Genomic DNA, 14,653 nt, shown 5'->3' on the forward strand with positions numbered 1-14,653 from the left:
GGAGAAAGAGAGAAGCCGAGGAAGAGGGAGAGAGAAATAGAGGTGAAGCCGAGAGAGAGAGAGAGAGAAGGATTTGTATGAAAGTCTTTTTTAGGTTAAAATGGTGATGTAGTTAAAAAGAAAAATTTTCTCAACATCGGAGGAGGACAGCCTAACCTACGACTTTTGAGTTTTGATTGTGGTAATTAAGGTGATCGAGAGTTGGAAATTTTATTATTGTCACTTATGTTATTTATTTACCAGATTTTCAATTATGTAATTTTCAGTAAGCTGTCACATTTCCTAATTCAATTGGAGTTGGTCCCAAAGCCAAACCCGAAAAACTCAACAGAGATAGACTAGAACCGTGACATTTCCTTCTTTCTACAATCACAAACATCAGATAAGAAACGCAAATTATATAATTAAGCGGAAAGAGATCCATGTTCGTTCCTCAACAATAGTTTATTACTTAATACAAGAAACGAGAAAAACAAAACAATTTATAACTTAAAATTGGCAAAATTGGACAATATATATATTATTCTTGAAATAGTAATCTACATTCCAACTATAATCAGCAACATTACTTAGGTGGCCTTCGGTAAGGGAATAATATGTCATCAAGACTCCCTTTTATGGAGTTGTACACTCTGTTCAGATTCTTGCCCACACTTGATGCTACTAGTCCAGCATTCCTAGTAAACCTGCACATTCGTCAACTTCAGGTTTTTGTCTCCTTTTGAGGATAAACATTAAACACCACTGAAAATACTCACACAAATTATTTATTTATAAAATTTCTATCTTGCCTGTTCAGGAATTCATCTCCTGGGTGATGAATTGGTTTGTAGGGTTGAGGTTGAGGTTGAGGTTGAGGCAAAGCACTAGCATCTTCTGGGAATGAAGAAACAGATGAGGAACTTTAAAGTCCAAAATTCCAATACAAATTAATTTAACGTTACATCTCGAGGAAGCTAAAATCACTGCAATATTTAAGATTTTCACAAACATAGAACGGATCAACTGTAAGTAGAATTGTGAATGAATAAACCAAATGAGAAGCAGCAAAGCAGGAACCTCCTCAACGGTGGTGCAGTGCGTTTTACTCATCCCAGCATGTTTTTATTTTCATGCAGAACAGCATATCTATATGCATTGGGAAGTCGCATGACTATAAAATTATTCTATAATGTTTTTCTTTTTTGCAAATTTTGAAATGAGATGACATCTAAACTACAGTGATGTTATATTTGGACAATGCAGATTTTTACATTTGGATGCTAAGAAATTGAGATAAATTTCACTAGTTTCCCAACACATCTACTCCTTGATAATAAATATGTATCTTCAGCTCTTTAATTTTCCTGAGACTTTAGGTGGGGCTTATATATAGATTCCTGCTAGCCTACTGGCTATATTCCTGCAATTCTGCCGCTACTCATTTGTATGGAATTGTACCTTGAGCAAAAATCCCTTTACTCTAAAACAAAGGGCCACCAATTCGACGTACAGTCATAAAAACCGCATTCTAAATCACACTGTACTTCCACAGCTTTGAGGGAATTTAATCTAACTTCACTATTTTTGGTGATTGTAAAAGTTATGAAAAGAACAGTGTGGTCTACAACCCAAACATTGAATGGAAAATTTCTTGCTTTACGACCAAAATATTAATGGACTGTGTTAAAACTCTAGAAGAGACAAATTCTTTAGAACTGCATCCATTCCATAGAAAATAGACTAGGAAAAAAAGCAATTCTCACACAAAACCAAAGATTAAATAAAATTTTGCAACAAGGAAAAACAATGTCAAATGACTTTCAATACCTTCACTTCCATGAACATCAGCAGGAGCATGTTGTACTGGTCTTCTGTCCAACAATATCTGAAACAAGGAGTAATTATGTCAGATTAGAATTTGATCAGCACAAATGAATTTGAACTTCAAAAATCCTTTAAAAAAAATGAAGTAAAATCCACTTCTGGAGAAATAAGAGTTTTGTGTAATAAAAGTTTTGAGTAATAAGAGATTAAATAAAATTTTAACTTTAAACTACACTTGATAGATAGTATATTCTTCCACTAGGAAAAAGAAATTCTGATTACCATAAGTCACAAACATTCATCAACAAATAACATCCCCTTGTTTCGCGTGAGAAGAAAGTTATTATTGGTATAAACAGCATTTGCATACTAGGATGTAACCCAAAAAAATCAAACATGATATCTCCCATCTAGCCTTCAAACTTCAAGATTAAATGTGAAAAGAGTTTCATTTATTAGGAAAACCAAAGAGGAAAAGTAAAGATATAACACCTCAAGACCAACACAAAACGGCAATTTTGCTTCTTGATTCTGCTGATCACTTGAAGAGTCCTTGTTGTCCAAGTAGACCGAGTAACCAACACAACCATACCTGAAATCTGCAAGGTTGCGGCCCTCTTTGGAAGCTTCATACTCAGTTCCCCCCACAACATAATTGGGTACTGGTCATGCACCTAAAAAGTCAGTACATATCTTGCGAAAGTTCCAATCAATAAAATCCTCAATTGGGAACTAAAATTAATTACTTTTTTTTTTTCTTTTCCAAATTTTCTGATAAATTAACTGGGATAAAAAAAAATTTGATGAGTAATCCAAATTTTATTAGAAGCGCTGAGGGGCGCACAACCCAAGTATACAGAGAGTATACAAGATAGACACCCAACTTGGTAGAAGAAGAACACAAATCCAGAACATATAGACTGAAAATGGTTCAGAAGCTCAAAAAGTAAGGAACAAACAAAGAAGCAACCCCCCAGAAGGCCCCAGCACAAACAACTTCATAATTAACCATATATCAAATATTGGGATAAATTAACTGGGATAAAAAAAATTTGATGAGTAATTTAAATTTTATTAGAAGCGCTGAGGGGCGCACAACGCAAGTATACAGAGAGAGTGTACAAGATAGACACCCAACTCGGTAGAAGAAGAACACAAATCCAAAAAATATAGACTGAAAATGGTTCAGAAGCTCAAAAAGTAAAGAACAAACAAAGAAGCAACCCCCTAGAAAGCCCCAGCACAAACAACTTCACAATTAACCATATATCAAATATTCTCCTCCTTTATCCATTACTTCTTTTACATCTAATTCCAAATTTTGGGAAACTCTGCAGAAATTACTTACTATATTGGAACCAACCAAACCAGTGGTGTTAATAGTCAAGAAAAAGCATAAATATTACATTATAAAAGCAACCTCTGTATCAGGCAACACACACATGACATACTTAAAACCTGAAATCAACATGAAGCTACAATTCAAGGATATCAACTATCAAAACCAAACCCCAGCACTCTGTCGGTTGCCGATAAAATACCCCAACAAACACCAAATCGTACGCTAAAATATCTTAAATTTAATTATTAGGAAAAATGAAATGATATCCTCCACTCTTTTGATCCAAAAACAAACATCTATCGTATTTTATATAAGCTATCAAATACACACACACAAAAAAAAAAAAAAAGGGTTCTGAATTTCCTTTCCTTTTCCTTCATTTTCTCCGCAACCAACCAGAGGACAAGCATCATAAAAAGCAAAAGGAAAAAAAAAATGGGAAAACGAGTTGAAGATGGAGATTAAGACCTTGGAGGGCTCTGGAGAAGCCAACGCAGGTGGGGTTTTTGGATTTGGATTTTTGCTGCGATGAGTAGTAGAGACATCCCTTGCATGACTTTCCTTTCAATCCTTTGCTCTGACTAAGGTTAGGGTTTTGATTGTCGAATCCCCCTTCTCTGTCTTCTTTGTTCCCCTCCATTATTCTTCAGCAAAATATTTTCAATTCCTCTCTCCCTCTCTCTCTCTCTCTCTCTCATGCAAGCAACCTATGAATTAGCATGTCTTGAATCCGACACCCCATCTGCGGTATTGTTCTGTTTTTTTCTTTTTCTTTTTCTTTTTTTTTTTATTTTCTTTTTTCTTTTGTTTCTATGCGGTATTATATTTATTCTACAACTATGAAATATGCTAGTATAGATTTATCTGAAAAATAATGAATCAAATTTGAAATATATATTTAATATTTTTTTGTGTCTCAAAATCAGCCATGTATACATTTTCGTATCATTTTTTAAAAATTTTAAAAGCATAATATTTTAATATGGAATGGAGCGAATTAGTAATTATGAAAATTTTTTGGAGTACTATTGCTTTTCTATAACCACTTATAAAATTTGACATGATAGTTCGCTAAGCACGGTTATGTTACCATAATCACGCTTAATTATTTAGTAGATAATATGGTAATTATGCACTTTACAAACAAACGCTTGTAAGGAACTTCTAGTCAAAATTATAGAATGCTTAGCAACATTCAAAATTTGTTGACTTATACAATTTGTTTGATAAAACTTTCTGTTTCTTTTTTTAAAAAAAAACACCCAAAAATTTGCCCTCTAAAGTAAAAGGCATCAATTATATGAGGCAGAAACATATATAAAGTCTAAATTATACGTAGGCCTTGGATGTTTGAACCAACGTACAAGAGACAACAAGTTAATTTAACACCTTTTTTTTTTTGTCTTTTTGTTTGTGTTATTTCACTGTCTCATTGTTTTGCTCCCTATTTCGATTCTCAGAAAACAGAAAGACAAGAAAAAAACAAGGAACATAGGATCTAAAGCTCAAACCAAACTCGAGTTCATATGCACATTCAACAAGCCAAGTCCTAACATGCCAAGCTTGGCTCGGCCTGATTACAACCCCTAGCTCCAGGTGCTGTATATAAGCCCAAATTGTGATCTTCAATATATTAACCTGGCACAAACATTGGAAGAAAAACGATTCATTTTCAGGATTCAAACCCCAAACGAGAAAACATTCCAAAGCCATTAAACTTCTCAACCCAAAGCCTTTTGCATGAAAGAGTTGAAAGTTACATGATCAATAGGCTCTGAGGTATACTACGACCTGTCAAAAGAGTTGAAATGGTCCAGTTTGAGTGCCTTGAAACCAGAGCACAGCAATACAGCAACCAGAAACTAATTGAAGGTCAATGACACAGCTCTTCAGCTATAAAATTTGTAACCACCTTCTGGCTACAGGAAAAACAGTTTTCTAACTCCATTCATTCCAGGAGTTCAATACTATATCTAAATCAAACAGGGATCAAAACTTTTTCAACAGAAGTCCACAATCTAAAGTCTGTAATGATGATATATTGCAAGGTTCTAAAGCGTGGAAAGTAGACCACCTATTACATTAAAGAGTTCAAGGAATTTGCCGAGAAAAGTAAGACCTCAATAGGTAACACTATATGGCATACAGCTTTTATTAATAGACAAATCTATTCCCAACTCAAGCACAAGCACAATAAATCAACACAAATCCCTACCACTTAAAGAGTTTCAAATCCATTCCTTCTAGTCTACTAAGTTTCAACCTTCGATTGATCATTAGAAACCTCTGCTTAAGGTAAAAGCATAATAAAGAGAATAATGACCGAGAACATTATATGTCATCGATCAGTACCTCCTGGCAAAGCGATCCATAATCCTGCCAGAAGGGCACTCATACGCCAGATGTCCCCGTCCACCACAGTTGTGACAGATCATCGAGGGACCCATGCAATCCCTGCTCATATGACCCAGCTGCTGGCAGTTTCTGCATACAACATCACGGTAACCACCACTGCGAACACCACCACCCCGCTCTGCAATAGTGTTGGTTTTTGGGCACTGTCTGGCCACATGACCAGCTACATTGCACAAGTTGCAGATAGGATCGTTTGGACAGTCACGTGCCAGGTGGCCCGTCTTCCTACAATTGTTACATGCCTTTTCATTTGTACAGTCAGCTGCAATATGACCCTGCTTATAACAGTTGTTGCACAGCCTCAAGTCCCCAGGTGGTAATGCGGGAGCCGTACACTCTTTAGCCCGATGTCCAGCCTTACCACAAGTGTGGCAGATGCCCTCATTGGTACAGTTACTAGCCATGTGACCAGGTTCTCGACAGTTCCAGCACAGCGATTTTGTGGTGCATTCTGAAGCAATGTGACTGTACAGACAAGAATATTTCAGAATTGACAAGGTCTCATTGAAGGAATAAATTTAAAAGGGAGAGCAATACCATTGAATGAGGCAAATTACATTCCCATAATAAGAAAGATAAAGAATTATTACTGGTGTGAAATGAAAAAGTATGTCTCCTTTTGCTAGAAATACTGAAAAGGTCTTAACATGTCCAAAATCTTCTTGAACATCCAACTCCTTAGCAGGTCATAAAATTTTGCACAGATACTGGTCTCATTTAAGGCACATTTAACCCTATTGAACCTTGGTATCCCATTGTTGCAGCAATTAGAAAAGCTAAGAGAATACTAGCTTTTTATGATACACTGTAGCCTTGTCTTTAGTCTAGGGACCACCCCCTCTTTCTCTTGAGACACTAGTGGTGCAGTAGCCACAAAAGTAAGGTACACAATGGAGGTGGTAGTGTTGGTTGCTATCGACAAAAGTGGTGTTGGCCCAAAGGCTGAGGCATCGTTTATTAAGCTGAAGAAGACAGATGCAATAAGAAGCCAGATGCAGAGGTAATACTTAAGTGGAACAGAGGAGGAGACAAGGTAGCAGAGGCAAAATTGTGTTGGGGCTGATGAAGATAGCAGTGGCAATAGTGTCATGAAGAAGGCATCACAACCTTTGTGTTACGAATTGATTGAGTCACTGATTTAGGCAGTGACAGTGGTTTAAGGGTGAAGACAGAGGACGTGAAGATAGAATAGATGATGTGCTAATACAGGTAGCAAAGAAGTTGGTCATTTTGAGCGTAGCAGTAGTACCTCAAATGCAGTGTGAGTACAGCAATTGCTGTTTGCTGGTACTGCTTTTGGTAATGTGAAATCGTAGTTTTAGCCTTTTAGGTAGTTGTGTAGACATTAACAGCTGCAATACAATGGTTAAGGCAGAGGGGAAGGTGGAAGTGGTTGATGCAGTAACAGAAAGAGAGGCTCAAATTTACAAGAAATCAGGATGTGAGTTAGCCTCAAACTTACAAGAAATCAGGATGTGAGTTAGCCTAAAAGCATAAACTATCTATTTTTCAATGATATATAGTCTCCTAACGTCTTGAACAACTAAGTGGGAACATAAAGCAAGTAATATCATTAAGTAGAAAGCTTTAACTTCAACGAACATATATGTTTCAATTAGAAAGCAAAAAATCAGTTTACTGACCCAGGCAGCCCGCAATTGTGACAAATTGCAACATTGGGACATTCTCTAGCGTAATGACCTGGACGTTTGCAATTCTTACAAAGGTCGTCTCGGCTGAAAACAAAACCACATACAGTAGCCATTGAGCAAAAAATAATGGCATGTTAAGTTCTACTACAGAAAAAAGGAATGTGAGAGTATAAGATCACAGATAAGTTAACATTGACATTCAGTAAAACAAACCAATATACTACCAAGTTTCTGGTGTGTTCAGAGAGAGAGAGAGAGAGATCATAAAAAGTATATCAGTTTCAGACATGCCAGAAATTTTTTAAAATAGAGCCTATAGAAAACAAAAGGCAATCCATATACTTGTCTCTCCAAATTGATATTGATCCAACAAAAACACCACAAACAACACCAGAAAAAATGGCTTAATATCCTATGCAAGTTATTGTCAAGACAAGAAGAACCAAATATACAATTACATCAAATATGCAGAGAACCTGCATTAAAATATAAAACTATATTGCTCGCATGCTGCAAATCTGTAAAGATTCCTAAGCAGTGTAATACAGTTTCTAGGAGTTCAGCATGAACTTAACATATACAATGTAACATTAAAACCCATTTTTTATGGAGCACAATTTGGGGAACAAAAGAATTTTTACAGCACAGATGACCTTCATCCGACCACGTAAATTGAGATCTCTAAGTAGGATTAACACCGCTCTTTGAAAATCACATTGTTTCCGAACAGCAGTTAAAAAACCAAAGCAAAAGGCACATAATCATCCAGACACAAAATCATTTAATACGAACAAGGTTCTCAAGAAAAAATTAAAGTATAAGCCTTACTCAACACAAATATGATGATAATTACACTTGGGGACTATCTCTAGTGAAGCTTAAGAGTTTACTTCCCCCCCCCAGCCCACATATTATGTTGAAAAAGAGAAAACATATAAATGGTCAAAGTCAGAAAACCTGAAACCCCGACGTGAATCTCTCCTGTTAGGTGCATCACGATTGGAAAAGCGATCAGAACGGATCTTACGATCCAATGGACTCCTGCTCCTGCTCCTGCTTCTGCTCATGCTGTCCGAACTCATTTTCAAATTTATACTTCAAATACCTACCACCACTGATCTGCAGAAATACCACCACCACAACACCAAACAGCTGCTGCCTCCTCCCTGTCCACATTACAACCACATACCCAAGATCACATCCATGAGTCCAAACCAAACCCCTTCCTTTCCCCTTCAAAACAGAAAACACCAAACCCCGACAGCAAAGAATATAAAATTTTCAACAAGCAACCATCTCATAGCAACTAAATATCACTTAACTCGTCACCCAGATATTGATAATGCAACTCCTCAACCACATCCTTCATTAGAAATTCAAGCATCCCTTGCAACACGGCCAACATTCCCAATTTGACACCAAGCCTATATAAATATACATAAACTGGATCCAGACTCCAACATCTTTTGAAATTATCTTAACCCCCAGGTGATGTTCTTTAGATAGTAGCCTAAAGCATTTGAGAAGAGAAGAAAGAGAGGAACAGAGTGGGACAAATTCCTCATCGTACAAGAGGGAGAAAAATATTCAACTATAGGTATGGCCGCAATATTAGCCCAAGATGATAGGAAAACATCAGTAGATAATTCAGATAATTTCCAAAGAAGCATTTTCAATATAGGAGATACGAAGGGAGAACAAGATGTTCCCACGGTGAGCTAGGTACAACATTGCTGAAATGGCCCGTTAGAAACGAGAGTATCTGTCTCCAATCTAATCTCTCTCTGTGCCCCAACCAAATATAGGAACCAGATGGAACATTATGGCAGCACTACATCATTCCCGCATTTTTTCGTGGAGATTTCCCCATGCATATACATATCTTGCACTCAAAATGCCCGATGCCATTTACAATACGCTTAAGCTTTTAACGACTATAAATTCAGCAATAAAAACATATAAAACCAACGAACATTCAGTTCCCATGAAGAACTCGCAAAACCTTTGATTATATAGAAAATAAATTATATACTTACGCGTGAAACTAAATTGCCCATTATGCTCTAATTAAAAAAAAATCCCCACAATCTCCCTTTCCCTCTCTTCTGTGTTCCAAAGAGTAAGTCCCTCTTTCAACACACTTGTCACCACCACCAAGAATCAACCCCTACTCATTCTTTCAGCATTCTCTTCCACAGCAATCAGAAACACTTCCCCATCAGTCTGATACTTCCAGAATCATCCGCTTTGCTCACACAGAAATCAAAAACTCTTTCCCATCTCTTTATTTTTCAAAATTAAGCCTCACAACAACAAAAATCTTCGCCGTGTTACCGTCACAACTCACAACCTAGCCTCAGCCAAAAAACAAAAATCACGCAAAAGATAAACTCTAAACCAAAAGGGAAGAACAGGAAACAATCACAAACCAAATATCAAAATCCATACACGCAAACCAAGTACATGTACATGCGAAAACATACAAAAGGGAACAATTAGCCCAAACCCTAAAACTCTCACCCATCAGAGAGAGAAAGAAAAGGGGGACGAACCTGATGCTATGGCTCAGTACGTGTCCACCTGGTGCTGTGGCTTCGAGAGCTGCGGATGAAGAAATTGTACCAGCGCGAATCTGTGACTGTGACGGTGCGATTTGGGGGAGGGAAGAGATTAACCGCTAAACGGTGTAGTTTGTGAAATTACGTCCAGAGGGTGCTTCTATAAAAGTTGACCTGGGCTTTTAAGATAAGTTATTGGGCCGACACCGAAATTGCCTAAATTAGGATTCTGTGCATTCTTAAGATTGCATGAGTTTAATAAATAAAGTTTTTAAGTCAAAAAGAAGTTTTTGGAAAAAAATTTATTTTTAAACTTTTGTCAAAAGTGTTTTTTAACCATTTTTAGGCTTTTTGAATCATTAAAAGCGTTTTTAATTTTTTTACTTTTTTTTCAAATAAACTTTTTGAGTGTTAAAAACATTTTTAGACCCCTCAAACGCAATCTCAAACAAACACTAAGTGGAAGGTTATTTTGACAAACTCTATAATAAAAATTGGCAAAAATATATATATATCTCTATTCGGCTAATCAATTTAGTCCAGCAAAAAAAAAAAAAAACCCGTTTTTTATATTCTATCATTATCTTCTCTCAATAAAAAAGAATAACGAAGAAATAAATATTTGAAAATAATATTTAAATGGCATAGTAAAAAATGGATAACTAAAATAGAGAGTGAGATATGAGTGCTTTGGAAAAGTGTGTTGATAAAATAGAAATCAATTTAATAGATTATATTTGACAAATTTTATATAAAATTTTATCCTTGTATAGTTGTATATAATTTCTTAAATCATGATCATTGTTTTTAAATAAATAGTTGAAATCTTGTCATATATATCAATTCTCAACCTCAATACTTACAAAATTTTACACACATATAAAATGGTAGTTAAGATTTAAGAAATTGAATAAATAAAATATCTTAGAAATTGTAAAGGATGTTGATCATAACATTAGTCGTCTGAATTTTTGTGTTATTAATAGTAAATGTGCTAGCCACACCCACAACTTTCACTAGTATATCATAAGTTGAAAGAGAGAAAAAATAAAAATAAAAACAAAAAGGTAAAAAGTACCTTTTTGTTTTCTTGGATGACTGATAATTCAGACGAAAAATATGAGTCACTTTAAAACCTACCTATCTCAACAGGTAGGCGGACTATTTGAAACATGTTAAAAGAAATAAGCCTTATAAAAAAAAAAATTACTTTTACTACCTAAAATTAAAAATCCAAACAACAAAATTACTAAAAATCTCTATCCGCTATTATTGGGTTTTCAACTTGAGGTTGCTTTATCCTTCACCCCCACAAGCCATGCCTAGTTTGGTGGGAGAGAGATTGGGTTAATTTATACACAACAAACCCTGGCCCAATTTGAACGAACACCATCCTCTGTCCACAGTAAGGGAAAAGCCCATCTTAAAAAATTGGCAAAGTCACCCACCCATGACCCAACTTTGGCAAAGTTTTCTTCCAATAAAATATTTCCTGTTAAAAGGTTACGCATCCAAATATCCTCCTAATTATCAGCATTCATTTGGGATATGATCAAAGTTTTAAATAATTTGTGTTTTGAATTGTTTGTTAATGTTTTGTTTTTCTTTGTTAAAAGGCAAATATATAAGTTACAACTTGCAAAAGCAACTTGTTGATAGTATCCACAAGCAGAGATGAGTTATATGATTGGCAGTTTTAGGGCTGTAAAGTTGCAGCTTATCACAGTTTTCTCGAGAAATGTTATTCAGTATTTTTTTTTTTTTTTTAAGTGTTTATCTTTTAGTGCTTTTATCTGTGTGAAATATTCGCATTCACTTTTTTTTTTTTTTTAAAGTAATATAAAAGAACAAAATAAATGTTAAAAAATAAACACTTAAAAATGCTTATTAGTATTTATCTTAAGTCTTAAATTAACTTTAATGATCCAAAAAGAAAAAGACAACACAGCGGAGCTTTTCCAATTTGATGATAGTAGCGGCTCTGTTCACAGCCACACATGTCCCTCATTTATACTTGGGTGGCTGACCACCCTATTGCCACCCTAGGGGTGGCTAGCCACCACTGTCACCTTAGATCGGCCGGTCTGGGGTGGCTTCAGTCACCCCATGACTCTTGGGAGGTGGCTCGGCCACCCCCAGGGGTAAAAAAAAAAAAAAATTGGTCTGGGGTGGTTGGCCACCCTATTTTTTCCTAGGGGGGTGGCCGAGTGGCTAGCCACAGATCTTTTTTTTTTTTTTTTTTTTTAATTTGGCCCCACTCCCTAGGGTGGCAATGGGGTGGCAATGGGGTGGCCGGCTACCCTTTAGTTTTTTATTATTTAGTTTTTTATTTTATTTTTAATTATAAATGATATTTTATTATTATTTTAGTAGTGAGACAAGTGTCTTTTTTGGAGCCTTAAGATTTCTGAAAAGCAATCTTAGCCTTTAACTGAATATTCTCTCATCCATTTGGACTGAAAATGATCAGTTTTTCATTTCTATGGCATATTAGGGTTTAGGAGAGTGGCAGCGAGTAGCATATTCATAATCTATAATAAGGCTATCAAAATACTCTTTGCTTCTTCTTAATTCCTTCACTCTTTATATATTTTGAATATATTCTAACACTTTCAAAGAGCAAATATAGATATATTGAATGAAGTTGGTCATGTAATAACTTTAAGAAATTAAGTTGTATAATATTAAGTGGGGCTATTAAGGTTTGCTATGATCTGTAAATATGATATGAACGTAGCACAAAATTAGCAAGTTAAGTTTGAGGATTTAATCCGTTTAATTAAATGAGTTGGGTTATGATTGACCTGTTTAATTAAATGAGTTGAATTATGATTGACCTATATAAATCTTTATGCACATGTTTTAATACGATCAAAACCTAACATATGACATAAGGCTTTCAGTTTTTTACATTACTCGTGAACTTCATACGAACTCAACAAGAAATTAATGAGGTTATGGGTGATAGGCCTAGCGTATTTAATTAAATAGGTCGGATTAAAGTTGACCTATATAGTATTATACTAATACCTTAATACAAACTGAAACCAAAATGTAAACACCACTCATAATTGTAAGAGAGCTTTTAAGCGTGCCTAAATTAACAGTGGTGGAGTCGGACAATTTATATTGGGAGTGTCGCTAAAATTTTTTTGAGAGTGCCGAATGGTAATTTGCGTAAGTAGGAGAGAATAATTTTTTTTTTCTTTTTTTTTTGGGAGTACCGTGTGGAATTTGGGAGAAAAATAACAACAACAAAAAAAAAAAAAATTTAAAAGCTTTGGGGTCCGTGACACTCCAAGCCTTAAGTGGCTCCACCACTGCCTAAATAAGAATAATTTCCATCAAATTAAGAGCTCTTGATTTGTCTGTTGTTAAAGACACGTTAGAGGTCAAAGATAAAGAATCTAATTCCACAATAATGAGTTTTTCTCCATCTCCATTCATCCTAGTCATATGGGCAAATGCAATTTTTCTGAAAAGCCAAAATACACCGCCCTCTTCATCTTGCTTTGGAAGAGAGATAAGAATATTTTTGGTTCTTTATCCTCGTCATTCTAAATATTTGGAATCCACTGTATAGTATATAGTCCCAAAGCACTTTATAGAAAGTTCCAACCCCCACTCTCCCTTTAGAAGCGTGTTCAACATACAAATCATGTACACAAGGCAACATTTGTTTGCTAGGAACATAGGACCTAGAAGTAAAATCGATGAATAATGCTAAAAATTATATATTTTATTTTATTATTATTTTAAAAAGCGTTAAACATTTATTTTTGTCTATTTGTTTTTTTTTTTACAAAATTATCATTAAATTGGTATTTGAATTCTATAGATTCAATCGTGAATTTGTCATATGGAGATGAACAAGGCTACAAGAGATAGACAAAAAATAAAAATTAACATTTCTCATTATTTTATAATGTTGATATGGTAGTTTTAATTATGAGTGACAATTCGTATTCATGTGTCATATTCGGATCGCGTCAAGGCATAAGCATACAAATATATAGGTCAACTATAACTTAACCTATTTAAATAAATGGGTTAAACCCTTAAACCTCAATCCTCTAATTTTGTATTGTGTTTGTGTTGAATTGGTGGATTATGTTAAAAATTGCTAGTCATTATGTGATATGTTGGGTTTGGGTTGTATCGAATGATTGGTATAAAACTATATTGGTCAACTAAACCCTTAAACCTCAATCCTCTAATTTTGTATTGTGTTTGTGCTGAATTGGTAGATTATGTTAAAAATTGTTAGTCATTATGTGATATGTTGGGTTTGGGTTGTATCAAATGATTGGTATAAAACTATATTGGTCAACTAAACCCTTAAATCTCAATCATCTAATTTTGTATTGTGTTTGTGTCGAATTTGTGGGTTATGTTAAAAATTGCTAGTCATTATATCGTATGTCGGGTTTGGATTATATCAAATGATTGGTATAAAATTATATTAGTCAACCCTAACTCGACCAATTTAAAAGAGCCAAACTTCTCAACCATAACTCTGTAATTTTGTACTGAGTTCGTATCGAATTCGTAAATCATATAAAAAATTGTCGGCCATAATTTCAATCAACTTTTAAATTAATTCTTATTAAAAGAAAAAAAAAATTAAAAGTAGAGGTAAAAGAGAGGTTTTTTATTTTTTGTCTGTAGGTTAGTAGGTGAGGGACCGAAAAGGTTAGATCCAATGTTTTACTAATATTTTATTTTCTTGCTCAATGCTAACATATCATTCTCTTATTGAAAGGCACAAAAATTTTAATTTGTACAAAATCTTATAAAAATTATTTTTACGGCCCAATTCAATTGTGATGCCAAACATGATCAAGAGAGTGTTGTCAACCTTCCCTTACAAGCACGTAGAT

General features: G+C 34.9%; 2 protein-coding genes across 4 annotated transcripts; both read right to left on the reverse strand.

Annotated features, from left to right (window-relative positions):
- Positions 1-378: 378 nt before the first annotated feature.
- LOC132189133 (uncharacterized) lies at positions 379-3,885 on the reverse strand. 2 transcript variants are annotated; one of them, XM_059603684.2, is made up of 5 exons: positions 3,617-3,885; positions 2,299-2,468; positions 1,810-1,867; positions 792-873; positions 379-686 (listed from the first exon to the last, which is right to left on the reverse strand). In XM_059603684.2, exons 1-5 carry the CDS (start codon positions 3,786-3,788, stop codon positions 566-568), a joined length of 603 nt encoding a protein of 200 aa, XP_059459667.1. In that variant the 5' UTR covers positions 3,789-3,885; the 3' UTR covers positions 379-565. The 2 variants fall into 2 exon arrangements, with proteins under 2 accessions (XP_059459667.1, XP_059459658.1); XM_059603675.2 differs by having other exon boundaries at positions 792-876; positions 3,617-3,884.
- A 739-nt stretch (positions 3,886-4,624) lies between these two features.
- LOC132174676 (uncharacterized) lies at positions 4,625-9,911 on the reverse strand. Of its 2 annotated transcripts, XM_059586320.2 has the most exons (5): positions 9,768-9,911; positions 8,173-8,381; positions 7,207-7,299; positions 5,501-6,028; positions 4,625-4,786 (listed from the first exon to the last, which is right to left on the reverse strand). In XM_059586320.2, the coding sequence occupies exons 2-5, from the start codon at positions 8,295-8,297 to the stop codon at positions 4,774-4,776; spliced, it is 759 nt and encodes a 252-aa protein (XP_059442303.2). In that variant the 5' UTR covers positions 8,298-8,381; positions 9,768-9,911; the 3' UTR covers positions 4,625-4,773. The 2 variants fall into 2 exon arrangements, with proteins under 2 accessions (XP_059442303.2, XP_088369750.1); XM_088513624.1 differs by lacking the exon at positions 4,625-4,786 and having other exon boundaries at positions 5,163-6,028; positions 9,768-9,910.
- Between the last annotated feature and the right edge of the window lie 4,742 nt (positions 9,912-14,653).

Source organism: Corylus avellana, chromosome 2 (genome assembly GCF_965113065.1).
Source record: "Corylus avellana chromosome 2, dhCorAvel1.hap1.2, whole genome shotgun sequence".
Lineage (NCBI taxonomy): Eukaryota > Viridiplantae > Streptophyta > Magnoliopsida > Fagales > Betulaceae > Corylus > Corylus avellana.